Here is a 22,523-nt window from a genome sequence, read left to right on the forward strand (position 1 = left end):
ACCATCGAAGGAAATTCTCCGTCGTTAACGACTCAGTATTTATCGTTGCGAAACATCACTTTCTTATTCCTTTCATTTAACAGATTCTTCGATTTTTCCAAAGATAAAATGATATAAATTTCGGGACTTGGAATTTTCACGTTTTCCGTTTTATTTCCTAAAATCTACTTCGCGACTACCGTTCTGGCACTATTTTCGGTAATGTACCATAATTATTTATCTCGAAAATGCTAATTCTGGGTTCAGTCCAAGATTCAGGGATCCGTCTGAAACGTGGATTCCAAATGCCAGATTACGATGCATATTATACGATGCAATTACCACCGCATTTCGAAGTCTCAAATATTTACAGCGCGAGTCTTATCTTTTAGAGATATCGTTAGTTGTTCAACATCATCGCCCTCATCGTATCATGCCAAAAGCAAACATCGAATACTTAAAAAGTGATATTTTGAGCATTAATGCACGCAAAAGAAGAACCTTCGGTATAAATTAGAAAAAAATTGAATTTCAATAATACGGAGACTCCTTAATCATATCGTTATAAGCATTATAAATTAAGAGTATGAAAACCAGAATAAGACGATGCTCGATAATAAATCAACGAACAATTCCATTCGAGCACATTTCAATGTAAATAACGTGCTAATTACTAGGTAGAATCAAATATATACAGGAGAAGTTAACATCGGAGCTGAAGCTATAAAAATAAAATTTAGAGATAGATAGTGGAAAAATGTGCGAGGTCAAAATTTTTTATGTTGTTTAATCGAACAATTTGATGTTACACGAAATGCCAATATTGCGGTTTAAGATTCTTTCAGTGCACCGAGAGAGAGGATAAACCTTAAAATGCGTAATTCTACAAAAGTAATCCTGAAATGTTACAACGTATTGAAAAATCAAGGTTTACTTGACAAGGTGGCTAAATTTCATTATAAATTTCGAATATAATTCAAACTATCCATTATCAATCGAACCCTGTAGGTAGATGTAGGTACATTATATCAAAGCAAATCGTCGGAATCTGGGGAAACCGTTTTTCAACAAATTTTGTTGACTTGCTGCTGATTATCATATAAATATAACAATTTTTGAATGAACGAGCGTGTAACGAATGAATGTGTATTTATTTTCACAGCTCGAGAAAATCTTTGCATTTAATCACTGCAGGTTTTCTGAAGTGAGGCTGGTTGCAAGCACCAAATTTCAAACATCAAGAAAAGAGACAACAAGATAACCGCAAAAATCAATTGGATTAATTCTATTTCTGTGTTTGTCGGAATAAATGTAACAACAGATTCCTGACCTTTGATCCGCGATAATTTGTATGGTAAGTAATTTGTCTCGCAGAAATGGACGTAGGATATATACGGAAGGATAATTAAGGGGTAACACCATTCAAACGGCCGAAAAAAGGCCCAACTTTGAAGATTTATTTTAGGAGTATGGAAAAAGGAATAGGATTTCTTTTCGGAGGGTTCGTTTAACGCGTATTGAAGTGTGAGAAAAAAAAGATTCGTTATCATTTTGATGAAAAATGGCGACGACGGAGTTAATCTTTGAAATCACCTTTTTTTAAATCTCCTTCACGGGAGGACGGATTTCGCGAAAACTATAAGGCCTGGGGCAAAAAGCCCAAAAAATTTATAATCTATGTACTATTGCCGATAGAAGCACGTAGGGGTTTTATTTTAAATCAAATTTTGTAGAAATGGTGCATTTTTGAAAAAAAACGAGTCGATTTTTGGCCAAAAAATGAGTAGTAAATTATTCATGTAAAAAAAGTTTGCATTAAATAAGAAAACGGTTACGTACTTCCATAGAAAATTTAATTGTGAGGCTAATCTCAAATCGACTCGTGCAACACTGTTCAAATAATCTGTCCTCCTAGTTTGAAAAAAGTGGTTTCGAGAAAAAGGTGGTTAGAATTTTACGAGCACTCAGCGCGCGCTTCGTGGCGCTGTGCAAAAATCGAGAATTGAACCTTTGATATATTTCATATTTTCAGTACATGACCGACTGGATATTGTTCTTATGACCCTAAAATATTGTTTAAACCAAACATAAATCGAATTTTTCAAAATCCTAGATTTCCAAGAAGATTTCGGAGTTATTCGTATTTGATGATCCTTTTTAGAAAAACATCTTGTAGAATAAATGAAATTTCACTATTATTATACCATGTTTTCATCGTGCCTTGATTAACTCCACTTACCAAGTGCCTTTGTCGGTATTTATCGGTGCACAACATCGATTTCTTATTCCTCTCATTCAAAAGATCCTTCGATTTTTCCAATCCTAAAATAGAATAAATTTCTGGAATTGGGATGTTCACGTCAGCCGATTCATTTCCCAAGACCTACGCTTTCCGATTTTCGATATCGACGTACGACATATGATTCACCGAAACGTTAATCCACGGAATAAATTATCTCTTACACGTAACGGAAGTTTCGAGTGAAGGTGCCCGGCTCTTGACTAGAACTAAAAATCTTCCCGACATCAACGAGTTACAAACAACGAAAGCTTCTACATTTGAAAATAGGTACGTACTGTTGCTTCTGAAAATTCTAATCTGTCTGACTGATGAAATGAGCGTTAACTGCCAAGTCAAATAGGGATGTAGTTTGAGGAATTGCAGTATTAAACTAAAATAGAGATTTGGTTACCTATCTGTGGGCGCTTTGGAGGTCGCTCGTGTTTGGAATTCGGGTACATTCGCAGCCAATTTCTGGTATGATTTCGTAAATATAATGTCGTGAAAAATGTGCGGTAGGCACTTTCAAAGAATAAAACTTATAAAACTCAACGGTATTATCGATGACGTTACTTCAGGCTGCAAAGTCAAATACAAACTAGAGAAGACATTCGAATATTGTACACGAATAAACGCATGTTTTGACAAAACCAGTACTTTATTAAGTTTTATTTTTTACAAAACTGATTTCTCCACATGTTGATTCATTCCAATAACGAAACGTCGAACTAATGCAGTATCCACCCGGTGCTCATAAATCCCAATCTGTCCCAATACGTGCTCGGCCTGGAAGGAATACACGAGCGTAAAGGAATATTTCTGATGGAAAATTTCTGACGCAATATCAAGTACGTAATAAAACTGATTCGTGATTACCAAGGCTGACACTCCATTTTGAAATCAAGGTTGTTATCTTTTGCGATTTTGTTTATCTTCCTCATGCCAACTTCGTCGGCTTCCTCGCATAGAACCTTCTTCAAATTTGGAAATCTCACGTGATCGAACATGATAGATTCCGTTATTTTCGCAACCGGCCCAAAGTTTTCGAACCTTAGAGTTTCAAGCTGGTTCAATACACCAAATTCTATTTCGGCGTGACTGGGAAATCGGTTATTGTTGAATCTTTTCGCCTCTACATCGAGTACTTTCAACTTCGGGAAAGGTGGCACTACTAATTTTTCCCCACAACTGCTGCGTTCGTAAACGAACGTCAGATATTCAACATTTTTGCAAGATTCGTAAAGAAAGTTCATGTCGTCCTGCGTCAAAAACACGCCAACACAATACAAGTTCTTCATGTCTAACGAAGAAATATTTGCACCTATGGTCGTCAACAGTTCCCTGAGATTGTTTGTACTGGGATGGCTCACACCCCCACTGAAATCAAGCGCATTGAGCATTTTGAGTTTCTGTAAGAGGCGCAAATCGCCTTCGACTTGACCGAAAATTCTGAGATATGTCAAATTGGGGAAAAGAGTAATGAGAGCGTGTAAAATTTCGTTCGTTACTGGCTTGAATCTGACGCAATAGCGTTTCATAGATGGACACACCATCGTCAGTGGACGCGACAACAAGTCGAAGTCCAACCCCACACACATGCGTAGGCGGACAGTTTTGCGCGCATTCAACTCCTCGAGCTTCGGATGTGCCGACAGCAGATCATTCACGCCAACATTTGACACTCTCCAGAAACAAAAATCAAGGACTCGTAAATCTGAGCATGGCTGCAGGGCTTGCAATCCGTAGTCGTCAACATCGGGCGAGTTGCTCACATCGAGCACTTGTAACAGCGGACAACGCGAGCCAATGATGATAAGGTCGTTGTTGTTGCACTGCTGTGGAAGGTAGAGTTCAAGGAGATTTTCCAAGCAAAAATATTCCAGTATTCCAGACACGTCGTACGAAGGAAAGGTCTCGATTTCCAATGACTCTAGTCCCCGGAATCGGTGAAAATCATTGCAGTTCAAGTAATTTAGGTATGCGTGGCTACATCGCAGATTAGGAATTTTCACGTCCATCATGATTTCCAATGATTTTGCGATATAGCTCTCCCGATGCATCGCCGATCTTTCCCAGCAAGTGAGTTTAAACACTTCGACAAATTTTATACAGAAATCCTCGACCAGAGAAAGGTTTGGCGGCAGCAGAGGAAACAGCTGCGATTTTATCTTGGCAATGCATTTACGGAGTTTTTTTGAATCTAGATGGCAGCTGGTCTTCTGGCAATATTCCACGCAATGAGATACCATTGAATCGAACGCCAGATCCTGCAGAAAAGCTGGCTCCTTACGTTTGGGCATCTTGACGCTTGAGTCTACTGCAATTCAAAAGAAATTCGTTCAAATTATAATATGTGGAAAACCTTCGCTCCTGCAACTTGTTCGGAGTAGGAGAAAGAGATCAATCCCAATGTAACAGATCAAGAAGCATCCAGCGCAATTTAATTGTGAGTCAAGTACTATAAGCAAGTAGTGTCGCATCAAATTTTCATCGAAAATGTAGTGATGATAAACCCGTTCAGAATAAACCATGTACGTATCAGGAAGGACGAAATGAATTATGAACTCTACGAGCACAGCTACGGGGCCGGAAGAAGGTGGATAAAAATCGGAGGATCCATTTCATCCGTCCAAAAAATTTACACTCCAAAGTGTTGCAGAAGGATCGAGTGATGACAGTACAGTTTTTTTCCATCGTGACGGACTTTGGTTAAACACCGATAAATAAACACTAACCTATAGTAGTTGCTATCGACGACTTCTCGCTTCTTCCACCTAACGTTACTACTTTTCAAAAAATGTTTTCCAGATGCGTGACGACTGAACATCCGTTCACTAGAAACGCAGACACTCTTTTACCGCTTCACCGATCACATATCACCGTGGCAGACAATTGTTGGTTCGAAACAATGACATCTTAAAGTTCGATACAAATGGTTGCCAGAGCGAGTTTCGCCCGAATTCGCCAGACTCCTCAAAATGTTCGGGAAGCCCGTTATGCTGCTAACTCCAAACGAAGTATACTACTACTCGAAACAGCGTGATAGATCTGCTGAAGGTACAGTTACAGAGCACGTTGCGAGCGCGCTTGCGCAGTAGATGAGTTGTGTATACAAGGCGAGTTTCTCGGCGCAGCGCGCAGCTCGTAGAAAGTCCGTGTGGAAAAATGCCCGCAACTCCGGGTTCCGCGTTGCGTTATGCAAGAGTCGCAGTTTTGCGGCAAGGTTAAGATCTCGGAAACCTTGGATGAACTTGAAACCCAGCGCCTTTGGTGTAACTTTACGCTATTCGCCCATGCATTAGGATCTTCGACTGAAAATCGGAATATAATTTCAGCTAGATACGATAACTTGACTGAGTTTGAATTATTCTTTATTCCATTTGAAAATATCACGCGTTTCCGCAACATCAATTTTCGCAGTTGATTTTATTTTTATTAGTAGATTTGAAGAAAAAGATGTCTTAGATGGTTTATTATTATCTTTCCCATAACAATATTGGGAAACATCGATGCAAAAGGCACTTGACGTTGAACTGAAGGTTGACATTTCTGAATAAAGAAAATCATTTCAACGTATTAAATCATTGACGAATCATTCATTTCTGCTATTATTATTACCATTTACTCGCATAAAATATATACCAACAATGAGACTGCGATAATCGATGATGCGGAAGGTTACGGTAACCTAGACACTGTTTAGCGGAAGTTCCAGTGTTTTTTACTATAATTGGTTGATACGGCTTGTTTTTATTGAATTAATATAGGTAAGGTTATGTCAGATCAACACAGAATTTTACGGTCTTTAACTTTCACGGGCTCACAAACTCTCGGCGCTAGCAATGAGAAATTATGTGGCTAGTTTAAAATTCACGCTTCGATGAGGAAATCCAATGAAGTGATTCAAGGCCCAAGTTGACGAGGAAATAATAGTTTTGTTCAAGTGAGAAAAAAGATGCGACAAAAGCGATATGCTATTGACGACATTTTTACATGGCAGAATTATGCTCTGAACGAAACGACTGAAACAATAAGATGAATAATGTTGTAAAGGAGTTTTATAACATTATAGTAATACACTTTTTGATAAAACTATGTTTGGTAATATATAAACCAATTTCGTTAAGAACTCGTAAAATAAAAGAACGTCGTATACAAACAAAATTGAAATATTTGTTGACAGGCTAATGTTGGTTTTAAAAATTTTATCTTCACGTAACACGAAATGCAGTGTTAGCAAGAGATTACTGGTTAAGTAACCGCATCGATTCGTATCAACATTACCGAGATTATTTCGTCGAGACAATTGGACGAGTCTTCCAACTCCCAACAAAACGTTAACACCAATATTTTTACCATCCCGGGCAAAGTTCGGTGCTTTAATTATAATATTCTCGCTGAAGTCCGTTATTACAAGAGAAACCAAGGAACTGTTTCATGCAACAATTAATTGCGTTACGATTTTCATATATTTTTCGACGTCAACAAATTTCCCGTCATAACAAATAAGCCCAGCCGTTCTTAGATGAAAACAATTTTCCTCTAGTTCGTAATTTTCAACAATAGGTAGGTATATCCGCAGAATTGAGATAAATTAAGACTTGTCGAGTTGAACTCTTCAATCGTGCAGTTCAATCATTTTTAGCCTAATTGAGCTAAAGATAAGATAGTTTGTCAACTAATTGTCAAATTTACACATTCGTAAGCTACTAAGATTTTCTTAGAAATGCAAGATCAAAAATTACTTAAATTATAAATTAAAATCTAGATACAGACTTCTCATTTCAAATTACTTTTAAGTATTTATAAAAGTCTGATAGATTTGTTCGATTTCATTTCGCAATGATTAAAAACAAGACAATAATTATAGACGCGCTTCGCTGTTATCTTCACCTTCGTTAATCGTGAAGTCGTGAAAAATATCTTCGGTGATTTCTTTGAAAACTTATGAAAAAAAGGGAAGTTTCTTCAAATAATAGTGATTCGTTTTTCATCACTTCAGAGAGTCCAGTGTCAAATGAATAACTAATATTCATTCTTTGCAATTGAAATCGTGCATATACCGTATACATACTATTCATTCTTACAAGCCTAACTTCGTTTTTTGACGTATTATTATTTATAATCTACGTGAAAGGTCCTTCGATACATATTTTTTGTGTCTGTGTCTCGTTTCGATCAAAGCCGACGAAAAAGTTACCTTGATTGAAGTATTAAAATTCTCCATTCTATTCATTACATCAGAAAATTTTCCGGCATTAATTTTCTCATTTTATTTACGTCGTCTTGTCGATTTAAGGAAGAATGTCAGACCATAAATTCTATAAGATGTCATTACACGAATATAAGACATTTTTTGAACAGATAATTAATAAACGGTCAAATCAGTGATTAAAATACTTCGTTTCCAGCGCAATGAGTGCCCTTTACATCCGACAATGTTATACCAACAATGAAACTAGAATCGACGATGTGTAAGATTCCAACAACCAGGAGATTATCCGGCGTTAGTTTGGCCGTTTTTACAAGCTCGTTGATCCAAATTTTTAGTATTCAGTTTAAATAGGTGCGGTAATACCAGGTAAGCCCAGATTTCCTCGGTCTTTGAGTTTCACGGTTTTAAAAACCCTCGGCGCTGGTGATGGAAAATATTTGGCGAGTTTAAGATTCACGCTTCGGTGGAAAAATCCGATGAAGCGATTCAAAGCCCAAGTAGACGAGAAATCCTAATCGCTAACACGGGGATAAAGAAAAGAAAAAAAAAATCATGCGGCGACGTCATTTTCACGTGGTAGAAATATACTACGAATAAAATGATCGGAACTATAAGATAATATACATATATGATCCGTTCGGTAGTTATAAATTTTATGTAATTTTTTTTCGCAAGGTTATTTTCTAACCATAAAAAATATTCTTTTGACATCCTGGGTTACAAACGAACCCGAAGCCTTTTCTTTGTTAATTTAAAGTATCTAAATCTAAAGAAATCGGCAGTCGTTAAAAGTTGAGTGGTTGTTTTCGGACCCCAGAGATTTGTTTCTGCTGTTTTTTTCTTTTAACTTCAAATTAAAGAATAAGGTTAGTTTATTACGTTACACCAGGTCTGTGTTTATTTTTGACAATATGTAACATTTTATTTACATATTCGTGATATAGTCGTATGGCGAATAACGAGATACGTATATAGTCTATTCTGTCTCAGACGAAAGTGGCGATACAGTCTTTATTTATGGATGGCGTATAATTTACGGTCTCGACATATACGCGAGGAATTATTGCAAAATAACGAATCAGACAACAGAGAGACTATGAAAAAATTCCAAGCGACGAGAAAGGTTCTGCATGCGCTTTAACAGATAAAAAACAAAATTCGATGTTCAATTGAGATATCCTCTGCAAAAAATTGAACTGCCACTTGCCCAGCTCGGTGCAAATTGTACCAGGAGATAGGACAGAAAATGCAGAAAAGTTTGTGCACCGTGTAAACGCCTTATTTGCAACGAACACAGCTTTACGATTTGCAACCATTCTGCAAGCGCGTAATATCGTGGAACACATTTTTATACATTTTTTTTCTTTCACAAACCATTATGTTTTAATAGTATTTTATAATGCAAATCTTGAGAATATTCTGTTACAACAATAAAAATACATCATATTTTTACTATGATACGAATTTTATTTTTTCACAAATTTTCATCATTCATTTCTTAAAATAAATATCTTTTTTGATAAGCCCACTATTCTAACGTGCACCCGGTAGTAGCGTTCTAGGGTTAAAACATACTTTCATCTTGAAGAAATGTAGCCCAGTCACTTTAGAATTTTCAATCCATTAACTTGGAACGGCAATTTTCTTACATGAATCATCGGGAGAGGGGGAGGGGGGTGGAGGGGGGGGGGGGGTCATTGGTAGTTTAAATCCAGATTTTCCGGAAATCCACCCCTCGTCCTTCAGTTGTCATATCGAATTTAAGCGTGAATTTTCTTAATTATTAAATCACTCGTTTATTTTCAACTAGAGAGTAAAAATGGTAACGACTAGGCTTAAGAGAAATGTTATTCTCTGCAACTTTGATCCTTACCATTTTTTCTGTAGGATTAATTTTTCTTGACTTAAGCCCGAAGGGTGGGGAAGGGGGAACTTAATTATTGCATTAACTCATTTGTTGTTGACTTTGAAAGTAATGTAAACAAAAGCTCTGTCATAAATCTTATTCGATACAGGCTGTACGGTGTTTCTTCTCGGAATAGTTTTGAATGTGTGACCCTTGTCCTGGGGCTCTTTTTCTAAATTCTTAACTTAATTATCATCCCAGATTCCATACTGTTATGTTTCCGTCCAGGGTTCGGGGAGCCGTTTGTAACGGCCACCTAAAATGTCACGTTACAGCAGCGGGTCACAAGCTTACAGAATTGTTTGCACGGACTTACCTGGTTTTGCAAGGCGTTTCTTTTATGACTTATTCTCAGAAACATTGAAGCGAGGGAAACTGAACAGGTTGGAGGATATAATGACTACATAGGAAGTGTACATTATCGCGGAATTTGCGTGAAAAACTACGTACGTTTATTTCTTAAAATTTGTCGACAACATTGAACCAAACAAAGAGATGGAGAAATGCGTGTGTGTAGAATAAATGCAGATCACTCGATAGCGCGACTCTGAATAACTCAGAATAAGTTATACTCACAAATGTTAATAACGGATTTTGATGGGTCGCAGGTATATTGAAGGGGGCTGCATAAGCGGGTCTTCCGAAAATTTTCTCCGAAACTAAGCGTCGTCGGGCAAAATGCCAATAGCCTGGTCACTCGGGAAGGGTCTTCCGTCAATATACCTGAGACCCATCGAAATCCGTTATTAAAATGTTGCGGGTTCCCCTTGTAAGTTCAAGCAGTAAAACAGACAATACGAATTGGAAATTCGTTGTAAAATAATCTAGAAGGTCAACGACGTCGCTTCAGATTAACAAAATGCATTTTAGTTTGCGGGGAAATTCTATGACGATAAATAATTACTTATTTATGGTGACGGAGGCGACGAAGTGTTGAAACGGTAATTATTGTACCAGTTAGAGCACGGGTCATTTTTAATTTCAAAATCTAAATTCTTCATTCTAGCAATCCGACGAATTTCTTCCAGGTCTTCGTCCTTCATGCAGATCGTTTCGATAACGGACAATTTTGGAAACCTGTCATTATCCAGCATTATCGATTGGATTGTCTGAAAACTGACGTCATAATTGTGAAGCGAGAGAGTCTCTAGGCTCGGCAATTTTTCGAACTCTATCATCGGGTCGCGCAATAGTTCAATGGACTCGAACTCAATGGCAATATGCGGTATCAATACTTTCAACTTCTGGAAGGACGGAATGACGACAAGCCCGTCCCCGTGATCGAACTTCAAACATTCCAAGTTGGGACATGAATCGAATATAAAATCGACGTCTTCCTGTCGCCATAGAAATCCCTGCTCCCAACAAGCGAGCTTCAAGGTAGTCAGATTCGCCCCAATGAACAGCAAGAATTCCTTGATATTGACCCACGCAATTTCGATCTCATCGTAATACATGTCCGACGAGAATGTGAAGTCAAGTCCGGTAAGTTTGTTGAGGGGATTGAGTATGGAGAACTCTTCCGTGAAAACGCCATGCACGTGTAAATAGGTGATATTGGGAAACTTGGTGACGATTTTACGAAGGTTTGCAGAAGAGATTGGGGTGTCAGGTATGGAACTGAAGTGGCTGATCGAAGGGCACACCGACGAGTCCAAGTGGAACAAGGTCTCTGCGGAAACGTTGGAGATCCTGTCCAGTTTCTTGTGCACCGCAAGCATGCGGTTTATACCGCTGTGCGTTACCGAGCACCTGTAAACGTCGATGAATCGAAGGTCAGAGCACTGGCTGAGGTTGGAAAGCCCTTCGTCCGTGACATGCCGCGACTCCGGAACTCTGACAATTTGCAGCTTGGGGCAGTTCCGGCCAACCACGCTCAGGTCAAGGTTAGTGCATCTCTCGGCGAACACAAAACTCGTCAGATCGTTCAGGTAGAAGTTGTGCAGGTTTATGGGAAGAGAGTGTAGGATGTAATCCAGGTCCAGTTCCGCCAGTCTCCTTAGGCGCGAACCATCTTGGGGGTCCAGGTAGGCCAGGATCGGCCCTCTGCACTGCAGTCCCACTATCTCTGTGTCCATGACGACTTCCAGGGCGGCTTTTAGATGCGACGCCGGCCGGGAATCTGAGTAAAACCGCTCCAGAAACCGGGCCGAGAAGTCTGCCACCGAGAACCACGGTATGCAACTGATCACGTCCAGTTTGATGGCCGAAATGACCTGATTCAGCTCGTCCAGGGAGCCTTCGATACTGGTTCGGTCGCAGCAGAGGACGACGTATTCAAAGATGACGTCAAGCGCCATTTTTTGTAACACGGCCGGCTGTCGTACCTTGGGCATCTCCGCGTATGCGACTCTGTAAGCACACAAATTTCACCCTCTGTTATTCCCATCTTGTCTCTGTGTTTCGATTCTTCGAGGCGATTCTCTCAGTGATTGATAGAGTACGCGCACTTGCGGCGTACCGGATATCCGGTAGACTCTAAAAGCCGTGATTGCAGTCATACGACATAATGGCCTACGGACAATTAGCGCTCTGATAGAGTGGAACACTATGGAACTCCGTGGAACTCGCGAGTGATCGAGATAGCCTTCAAACGATTCCACATGGGTTAGTGCAAGTCTCGGAGTTTGGCAGCTACAGCATGGCAAATAGCTAGTAGCGATTTCCTCGGTCAATTCGGTGTCCAGTTGCCGTAATTAATTGACATTCCGACGCTGAAGCCGCAGTTTATCACCGAAACGATATCGTGAACCATCTTTAGAGGAATAAAATCTAACGAATGATGAGTAAATCAAATCACAACGAGGTGGTTGATTATGTATTTCATGATTGATCTTTGCTTACTTCCATTGTCCCCGTAACCTATAGCTTATGAAACTATAATGCATGGAATTGGGGACGGCGGAAGATCAGGCTTATTACTATTATTTATAAGTTAACGACACATGAACGAACCAAACAGCCTGCAGCGTTTTGACATCAAGATGGTAATCATTTCGGATTATGTCAGGACTTTTCTTTTGCCATTCAATATCGAGACCCTGGTTAGATCGAGTTAGATAAGGTGAGATTACCATTCTCTTTGAACTACGCGATTTTATACAACCTTTCGGATCAAGATACGGAAGAAAGTATTTAGCAAAATATAATAAATTGTACAAAATTCACGCATCGAGCGAGAAATGTAATGAGGCGATTCAAAGCCCAAGTAGACGAGATACCAAGAAATTGATTCAACCTGCATCCGTGACTCGACTCTACAATTTTCTGTAATGAGAATTGATTGAAGCACGTTTCGATATTTGAACTCAGGAATGGTTTACCGTTCTTTGGCACGCCGATACGCTATTGACTCGAAATTCCATGCCAGGAAATGAAATTGTCGCATATCGCTTCGCAGCCACACCAAAAAGCTGCCTAAACCGTTGTCAGATATCTGCTTCCGTATTTTTCTCATCGGACGATTGTCTCCAACATTTCTCTATTCCAAGATATGAATTCAAATTTTTAGCTTCTCGCTCTACAATCTCCCAAGTAACCAAATCTTGAACTCCGCTACGCGAAGTTGAGAATTCGAATCATGTGTGCTAATATTCGCGACATTGCTCGGTTTTTATTGGCGCTTTGATCCCGAAATTCTTGAATTCTGGCGTATCGCAATTATCGATGTCATTGTCGCGGGACGTTCGTTGGCTGATGAAGACGTCGCTTTTCCAGCTTTCGGCATTGACATTCGGGGAGCCGTTGATCATGGACACCTGAAATGCCACGTTACAGGACATCGTGAGTTTACATAATTGTCTGTGTAGACTTACCTAGTTTCTCATGGTGTGTTTCTCCCATTACTTCTTTTTCTTGAAATTGGAGCGAACGAAACTGGACACGTAAGAGGATTGAATGATTACACAGAATGTATATTACAGGGAGATTTGCGTGAAAAACTAACGATCTTTCATTTTAAAATTTATTTATCACATTTAATTAAATATAAAACTTAGAAAATATGTATTTTAGAGTGAACACAGATCAGTCGATAATTTAACTTTGAATTTCGGAATAACGTCAACTAAATTGAAATATTCGAAAAAGCAAAGAAATAAAAAATTTGTTAAATATTAATCGATAACATCAACGATAATTAATACTTAGATTGATAAAATACGTTTTATTTTACAGGAACATTTCATAGCAATAAATAATCATTAATCTACGGAAATGGACACGACGACGTTCTTAATATCCGTTTATAATCTCAAATTTTAAATTTTTCATTCTAGCAATCCGTCGAAGTTCTTCCAAACATTCGTACCTCAGGCGGACATCTTTGATGACGGACAGTTTTGGAAACTTGTCATTATCCAGCATTATCGATCGGACAGTCTTACAACTAACATCATAATGGTAAAGCGAGAGACTCTCAAGGTTCGGCAACTTGTTAAACTTTATCGTCGGAATACATAATATTTCCAGAGGATAATCGTCATAATTAAAGGAGCATTGCGGTGTCAGTACTTTCAACTTTGCAAAAGATGGAATGACGATAAGCTTTTCGTTGTGAATAAATTTAAAGCATTCTAAATTGGGACATGTATTGAATATGTAATCGATCTTGTCTTGCCCCATCACAATTCCTACACCACTATTCGTGGTGTCACATGAACCAAGTTTTAGAGTAGTCAGATTCGCCCCAATGAACCGCAAGAGTCCCATGATATTGGTCCACAACATTCTAACTTCATTGTCAAACTGTTTCAACGAGAATTTGAGATCAAGCCCGGTAAGTTTGTCGAGGTTCTGGAGAATGTACAAATTTTCCGTGATTTTGCCATGCATGTACAAATAGGTGATATTAGGAAACTTGGTGACAATTTTACGAAGGTGCTTAGCTGAGACTCTATCGTCGGTAGCGAAATGGTTGATCGAGGGGCACACTGTCCAGTCCAAATGGCACATGGTATCAAAAGCAACGTCGGTGATCTTTTCCAGTTTCTTGTGCACCAACAGCATGCGATTTAAGCCGCTGTGCGTTACCGAGCACTTATGAACATCGATGAATCGAAGGTCAGAGCACTGGCTGAGGCTGGCAAGCCCTTTGTCCGTGACACGCCGCGATTTCGAAACTCTGATCACTTGCAGTTTGGGGCAGTTCCGGCCGATCACGCTGAGGTCAAGGTCGGTGCATCTCCTTGCAAACATGAAACTCGTCAGATCGTTTAGGTAGAAGTTTTGCAGATTCATAGAAATCGAGTGTGAGACGTAGTCTAGGTCCAGTTCCACCAGTCTCCGTAGACGCCAACCATTTCGGGGGTCTAGAAAGTCCACCATCGGTCCTCTGAACTGCAGTCCCACTATTTCCATGTCCATGAACAGTTCCAGAGTGGCTTCTATGTAGATCAGCGAGTTGAAAGCGCAGTAGAACCTACTCAAGAAGTCCATAAATCTTGCAGAGAAGTCCGCCACCATAAACCAGGGTAAGCGACAGATCACGTTCGTTTTCATGACCGAAATGCCATGAGTCAGCTCGTCCAGGGATCCTTCGACGCTGGTTCGATTGCACCAGAGAACGACGTATTGAAAGATGGCGTCGAGCGCCATTTTCTGCAATGTGGCCGGCTGTCGCAACTTAGGCATCTCGACGAATAACGATTCTGCAAAAAAGACAAATTTTACTGTCTGTTATTTACGTCAGGTCTCTGTGTTTTGGCTCTTAGCTGTAACTCGTTCAAGAATTATTAAAATACGCCCACTTGCGGCTTAGCTGATATCCGGTGATTTCTAAACGCTGAGCTCACACGCTCGGACTTAATGGCCTGCGAGCAATTAGCGCTATGACCAGTTAGCCGAGTCCACGGACTTCGTGAGTCATCGAGCTATCCTTCAAACGGTGCCAAACCGTCTAATCCAAGTCTCGGAGTGTGGCAGCTGCTGCATGGCAAATTGCCAGCAGCGCTTTCCTCCGTCAATTCAGCACCCAGTAACCGTAATTAAGTGAAAATGCAACGATTAAGCCACAGTTTATCATTGAAATGAGAATGGGAATTTTCTTCAGAGGAATGCAATATGTTTGGTAAATTAGCGAACGCGACAGTTCAAGTCTCAAAGTATCGTCTCGCACTTGACACAGTCTCAATCCACTCACTATTAGGAATCGTTCCTACACACGTACTTACATTCGCACACAATTTTCACAAGTCCGTCTCTGTCTCGAATCCTAACGCTTGCCAGTATTGTGTCTCAAAATAACCCAGCTGAATACATGGCACGTACATTGTATACATACTGAAAATTATATTTATATTATTTATATGTATATTATCCTTACGTTAATGAGCCTCGGTTGCCTTGCTTGTCTCTCGTGATAAGGTTCGTATCGATTATTCCGATGAAGTATTGTTGTACACTTGAAAGGGGAGAAACTAGAAAAGAGGAGGAAAGAAAGGAGGAAAAAAACGATTGCTGTCGGAAGGGCAACGACGTAAAGGAAGAGAAAGGGAAGGATAGGGAAGGAACGAAGAAGAGAAGAGAGACGGGTTTATGAAAGGAAAGGAAGGTGGATGGGTGGAAGAGGGATAGGAATACGGTGTGGGAGAGATAGAAGGGGATAAGGGATACGGATAGCGAAGATGTGAAGAAAGCGAGAATTTCTGACGAAAGGTTGGTTCTGAAAAAGTTCTAAAACAAAGACTGGTGTTGTTCGGTGCTCGTGCGTCGCCGGAATGTGTCTTATCGGTCTGGCAGCCCTTGACTTATAGCCGAGCGCGGACCAAGGAGAGGGGCCGGCCGGCATAGGTGGGGGCATGCGCAAGGCGGCTGCGCAGACGTAACCGTTGCGATTCGCTGTGAGCCGCCGCTTGGAGGGGAGCTGCGAAACGATCGCAGCGCGCGGGGTGGCGAGTAGTGAGTTGAGCCAGCGTGTGTTGTGATAGCATTTTGTATGAGAAACAATAGACGGTTTGTGGAATTACACTTGTTGTGCTGTTGACTGCAAAAATAACGGTAAAACTAGTGATTGTATATTTTACAAGTTTCCAACTGCATCACATAAAATAGTTCAAAATAGGAAACAGCGTAGTTTCTGTGGTTTTCCATCTTTTAAGACCGATGAAGATTTATTAGATATTGCTGGAGTGAACTTCCAGAACTTTAATTTTTTATTATCTAAAACTGAAAACCCATCGGAAAGATCTACAATAACAAGAGAACAGAGGCTTTTAATTTTTTTAGTGAAAATAAAAACTGGATGACATTTTCAGCCATAGCAATTTTCTTTGGTTTACATCGGTCAACTATCTCCAAGATATTCTTTTCAACTTCACAATATTTGAGTTCGTCAACTGCAAATTTAGTGTTTTGGCCAAGTAGAGCTGCCGTACAGAAGACTATGCCGGAATGTTTTAAACCTCAGTACTCTAATACTCGGGTTATCATAAGACTGCACTGAATTCAAGATAGATGTTCTGTCAAGTGTTGACGACCGTATTTACTGTTACTCTCATTATAAGAAAGGTTTTACAGCAAAAGTACTGATTGGAATCACACCATCTGGGTTCATCTGTTTCAAATCGAAAGTTGCTGGCGGTAGAAAAGGTGATTCCCAATTAACTATTGAATCGAATTTCGTAGATTCATTGGAAGATGGTGGTGTGGTTTTAGCAGATAAAGGTTTTTCTCAAATCAGATCTATCATTGATGCAAGTGGTAAAGGAGCATTTTTTATTATGCCACCATTTTTGGAAAAAAAATCAGAATTTTCGAAAGAAGAAACTGATCTGACTTACAACATCGCAAGGGTTCGAATTCATGTAGAAAGAATTATGCAACGACTTAAAACATATCAAATTTTGTATAAAATTCCAGAAAATTTCTTCTTCTGCATCGATAATATTATTCGTGTTATCTGCGTAGATATTAGTAAATTTACAGCCACCAATTTTTTCTAATAAAACAACAACTATCAAGTAGAATAATAAAAACCTTTATTCGTAAAAGGTAGTGGTTTTTATTGTGTATTTATTAATATCATGTTGCTACATACTACTGGAGTTTCAGCTCGTTATTATTTTCAACTTTTCACTTCACTGTTACAATGGAAATATCACTTATTTGATAATATTTTGCTGATTTCGATATTTATCAGTATGTCTCTAATGTAAATTAACACGCCGACTGTTTAGCTTTTGAAACCGCTAGGTGGCGGCACGAGCGAGGCTCACAGCGAATAAGCTATAAGCGTTGTGTCTGAGCTGTTCGCGTTTTGCATAAAAATGCGTGTAATTTTTACCCGCGTAGGTCCGTTCGCGGTATTATTTGAGCCAGCCTTAGCATGTGAATGTCGAGCCAGGGGTTGCGGGTAACAGTATATTCTATCGTCTTCTCAGATCATCAGTTATCCTCCCACTATCACCATGCCGTTTCTTCACTCTAGTTTATAAATCGCTAATTCGTGTATCCCATGTCAATGACCCACCATTATTATCACCCAACTCTCCGAACAGAATGTAACGAATGTCGGTTACATCGAAGAGTCGGTTGATCATATATTTCATGAATTATCTGGCTCGTTTGATATTTCCCCATAACCCATGGCTTGTGAAACTATAATGCATGAACTATAACGAGGAAGGTGAACATGTTTACAAAATAATAACGAACCAAACAGCCCGCAAGGTTTCAGCGTCCGGAAGATAATCGTTTCGAATTATTTGAAAACTTTTCTTTGGCCATTCGAAATCGAAACTCTGATTGGGTCGTCTTCTGTAAGGTGAGATTATCACGCTCTTTGAACTTCAGCGTTTTACACAACCATTCGATTCAAAGCTTGAAAGAAACTATTTCGCAAAGAATAATGTATGATGCAAAACTCACGCACCGTTCGCGAAATCCAACGAAGCGTTCCTGAGCCCCAGTTGTACAGAAAAAACCCCAATTTTTATTATACAAGTGAAAAAAAAAAGACGCACGCGGTAAGTAAGTGAGGAGGTTTTTAATACTTGAAGAACTTCGGTTCCGGATTGTGTTCATCGTTTGAAACGACATTTAAAATTTCGAAGCAAAGAAAAGTTCGAAACAGTGTTCAAACGACGATTTGACGTCATCGAAAGTAGAAGATAATTGAGATCGAAACGGGATAGTCGAATCTGATGGACATTTATTGGGAATTGAAATGCGGCAAGAGGGTCGCGACGAATCGATAACTGGAAGAATCGATTGAAGACGATGAATTCGTAGCGCCTAAAAGTGGGTAAAAATTACTCGGACTTCGTTCTGGATCGAACTAATTCTCCACGGCAAGATTTTCCGTTTGGCCACAGATATTTTCGCGGTAATTTGGGCAAATGCCGTTAGCAATTTCGATCTAGTCGTCGATTCGATCCGTCTCCTTTTCCCTTTCTACGAAACGAGACGAGACTAGACGAAGGATGAATAACGGCGATGCGAGAGAGGAAAGTGTCGCGTTTGCTCGCGCAGGCTGGCATCTCGCATTGTCAGCGGCCAAAAGGTGTTCGAGATTCGATAAAGGTACCTCGATTTCCAAAGACAGACGGTCACGCCGATTAGAGTCCACCGTTACGCCGCTTAACTGGGTGGCCTCTCAATGCCTCCGGATCACGAAGAGGACCCAAAGTCGACTGCCCATTATTACGGAGCTCTGCCATTATAGCGCGAAGTCGACCAACGCGTCGATTCCAAAACGCAAGCTTTTCGAGCGGCCCGCTCTTTGAAACCTTTCTAAAACTGGGCCTAATATTCCGTGACGACAGATCGCGCCGCGAAAAAACCTTTGTACGTTTTTGCCATTATTCATAACGCCTCCTGCAGTACTGAAGCTTTTTTTGGTGACAGCAATTCGGCCTCGTTGTGCAGAAGAAAAGAACTTCGCGTCTTCCAAAGATTTTTACACATCAAATTACTCACTTAATTTGAAAAGGTTTTTCAGCAATTTTTCTACATTGATCACAGGCGTCATTTTTCTCGTAAAAAAGATTCTGATCGACGTCGATGAATTCAAATTTGCTTATTTGATATCGATAAATTACAGGTGAAAATATTTTTCCGAAATACAACCATACCGACGAAAGACACCGTCTGATTTGAAAGTAAAAGAAAAAATCAGACGACTACTAAATTTCTGCGAAATTACTCTGCTCCTAATAGCCACGATCAGAATTCATTCCGAGATTTGTTTTATCACTGTATTCTACGAACTACTAGACTTGTGCCTGTGATTAGTGCGGTACTATGAATGTCGATAATATTATACCAGGAAATAAATAGCTCGATAGTTTTGTGGAAAAAAGCTGAAAGACAGGATTATTAGGGTGTCTAGCCATGTCCGAATCAGCATAATATCAACATTCGCGTCAAGGATATCCGACTGGCGAATAAATAACAGATTGATCGATATTTCGCAAGAACTTTGTAATCCCAAAGGGCAAAGATTATCCTTCAGGTTCCCTGCAAGAAGTGGAATGCAATTATAGGATCAGATGCGCCCGATCATCGCTGCGTGAAATGGCCCACCCAAAAGCGTCTCGTCTGTAAGATGGGCCAGGTGAATGGGACGTACGATTTTGGACACGAATTTAGACTCGTGCAGTCTGACTTGATGTGCGGTGACTAAATAAACGAGCCTGCTTCCTTCGTACAAATTTACAGACTAAAGATTTCGTCGTTAAAAAGTATAGAAGAAAAAGGAGAGCCGGTAAGAAATTCGAAATTCATTTTTCACCCGTTAGCGGCAATCTGGAAGACCCGGAGAAAGAAACAAAGAAGAAAAAAAAAAAATAAGTGAAACAAAAATTCCGGTAATTCAGCCGAGTAAACCTGCTGCTGAAAAGCTGACGACACGTTTTTTCTAAAACCCAAATGACAGGAAACTCAAAAGCGACGTGAAAACGATCAAATAAATGGAGAAGAAGTTTTAGGAATAAAAAAAAAAAAAAAAAAAAACGCGAAAGAATGGAAAATGAAACCAATTTTTCGGCAGAGATGCTTAGAAAATCGCTTTATAATAGCATCGAATAGTTTTTTGTAACAGTTTTTTGTTTGTTTTTTTTTTTCTTCTTCCTTCGCGACGCTGTTGAGAAACGATACCAATTCTTAACGATAAGCAAGAGATTGATGGAAAAAAAATATACATGTTGCGTGAAAAGAAACGTGGATAGAAATTAATGATCGCGTATACATATATATAGATAAGAAGGAGAAAAGAAGAGACATACGCACGCGATCTTTTCATAGATTTAAGTTTTTGCGGTGAGCAGAGATCGCGGCTTGCATCATTACACCATCTGTGTATGAAAATATTTAGCCGGACGTAACGCGTGAGTGATAGACCGACCGACTCGGTTTAATTAAATATCAATTGCGGTGTGAGAGAAAATAGAAGTTAAGTCAAATTATACGGATGAAAGAAATTCAACATACCACACACGAATCGGATCTGTTAAATATTGCGATTCCGACAAAATTCGCAGCCATTACCTCTGAACGTTCTATTCCAGCTATTAGTTAAGAATTTTTCACGGCCTCTTTATTTTCAAATATCAAACACGCGCTCGCACTAACACAACAAAAGAAAACACTCAAGAATCGAAAACGCATATGCATATGGGCTATTCCGCGTCAACCGGATCAGTCATCTCTCAGATATTTTTTTAATTTGGCATGTGGATTGTGTAGGGGGAGTTGGATTTTTGTGCCAAAGCGCGAATCTCGTAATGCAAAATTCGATTTTTTATTAACAATAACAAATCAGACTCCCATTTTTTTTCAAAAATTCATAACTTCGGCAAAAAATTAGATACAATATTTTTTTTTTTTCAAATTACGCGGAAAGCTCCATAGAATTTAAAAAAAAATACGAAATGGTAAAAAAAAAGTTGTTATCAATTGTTTATGGGGCTAACATAATGCAGGTGCAATTCAGTGTACCTGATTTTAGCGAATCTATTTGCCTGAATTCTATTGTTTGACATTTGGTGACGTGTCTTCAACTGATTGAAGAATAGAATGACCAAATGACCACTTCGTGGAATCGAGGTGGTGACCCGTATTACCTGGATAATGAAGGATTTAGGTGACGCATGCACAGGTGCAGGTATTCCATATCCTGGAACAACCCTTGACCTGTGTCCGTAATTCATGCGTGAATCATAATGCGTCATAACAAATTTTGAATCTCTGTAATAAAAAAAAGGGTGAAAAACACATTCTTGAAACTTCACTTATCGCTTTGAGCAGGCCTTGTGAAGGTACAGTATTACTTTCAGATTCTCCAATCATGTCCTACATCGTGAAAATGACTCTAAAATAACGTAGAGACTCGGCGCGCCGCAATTTCATGCGCATCGACACCTTTAATGATTTTTTACTCGAAAACGAAGAAAAACACCCCTCTGGAATTAATTCGCAGGTTGTAGTACAGTTCAAGGAACATGTCAGAATTTTAAAAAGATTTTTTGCTCGTCTCAGTCACTGTTTTAAAAATCTTTGAAAAATTAATTGTTAAATAAACAATTGATAACAACGTTTTTTTACCATTTCGTTTTTTTTTTTAAATTCTATGGAGCTTTCCGCACAATTTGAAAAAAAAAAATATTGTATCTAATTTTTTGCCGAAGTTATGAATTCTTGAAAAAAATGGGAGTGTAATTTGTTATTGTTAATAAAAAATCGAATTTTGTATTATGAGATTCGCGCTTTGCCACAAAAATCTAACTCCCCCTACACAATCCACATGCCAAATTGAAAAAATATCTGAGAGATGACTGATCCGGTTGACGCGGAATAGCCCATATGGAAAAATTCACAAATTTCGTTCTTTGTTTCAAGTAATTATTATCATTGATTTGAGTATGACAAGAAAGGTGTGTACGGTTTTTTTGTTTTTTTTCCATAGATAAATTTAACCGGTTTCTATTGAATGCCCATCCGGTGAGAATTCATTGTGTTAAAATACCGAAAAGCTTATTTATAATATAATTAAATGCTAAATAATTTTATTTAAATGGATGTTCGTTACAATAACGGTTTAAATATCATTAAATCTGTAAGAAATATGTGGCACAATTGGATAGTTAGTGTGATTATAGTTGTCAGTATCGAATTTTTTAGTCATTTTAACATTGAACATGTTTATT

The 22,523-nt window shown here is 39.1% G+C and overlaps 2 protein-coding genes across 26 annotated transcripts in view; both read right to left on the bottom strand.

Annotated features, from left to right (window-relative positions):
- Positions 1–22,523, bottom strand: part of LOC124310057 (tubulin monoglutamylase TTLL4-like) — a 197,804-nt gene that overhangs the window by 118,427 nt on the left and 56,854 nt on the right. For 2 of the 25 annotated variants that reach the window (XM_046773615.1, XM_046773613.1), the window contains one exon: positions 9,794–11,733. The exons of 18 other annotated variants lie outside the window; for them this stretch is intronic. In XM_046773615.1, the coding sequence (XP_046629571.1) occupies positions 10,290–11,717 (1,428 nt within the window). In that variant the 5' untranslated portion in view covers positions 11,718–11,733 and the 3' untranslated portion in view covers positions 9,794–10,289. Of the gene's footprint in view, positions 1–9,793; positions 11,734–13,405; positions 15,030–15,128; positions 15,413–15,703; positions 16,084–22,523 lie in introns of those variants that run through there. 5 more of the 25 variants (XM_046773620.1, XM_046773619.1, XM_046773616.1 and 2 more) reach the window with 4 other exon arrangements.
- LOC124310059 (uncharacterized) lies at positions 2,900–5,272 on the bottom strand. Its single transcript, XM_046773623.1, has 3 exons — positions 5,001–5,272; positions 3,137–4,582; positions 2,900–3,046 (listed from the first exon to the last, which is right to left on the bottom strand). Exons 2-3 carry the CDS (start codon positions 4,558–4,560, stop codon positions 2,989–2,991), a joined length of 1,482 nt encoding a protein of 493 aa, XP_046629579.1. The 5' UTR covers positions 4,561–4,582; positions 5,001–5,272; the 3' UTR covers positions 2,900–2,988.

The sequence above is a fragment of the Neodiprion virginianus genome, chromosome 1 (assembly GCF_021901495.1).
Source record: "Neodiprion virginianus isolate iyNeoVirg1 chromosome 1, iyNeoVirg1.1, whole genome shotgun sequence".
Classification (NCBI taxonomy): Eukaryota; Metazoa; Arthropoda; class Insecta; order Hymenoptera; family Diprionidae; genus Neodiprion; species Neodiprion virginianus.

Coding starts and splice junctions, on each gene's coding strand:
- LOC124310059 (XM_046773623.1), bottom strand. CDS start 4,560: ATGCCCAAACGTAAGGAGCCAGCTTTTCTGCAGGATCTGGCGTTCGAT. Junction 3,047..3,136: donor AAAATGGAGTGTCAGCCTTG/GTAATCACGAAT, acceptor TATTCCTTCCAG/GCCGAGCACGTATTGGGACA.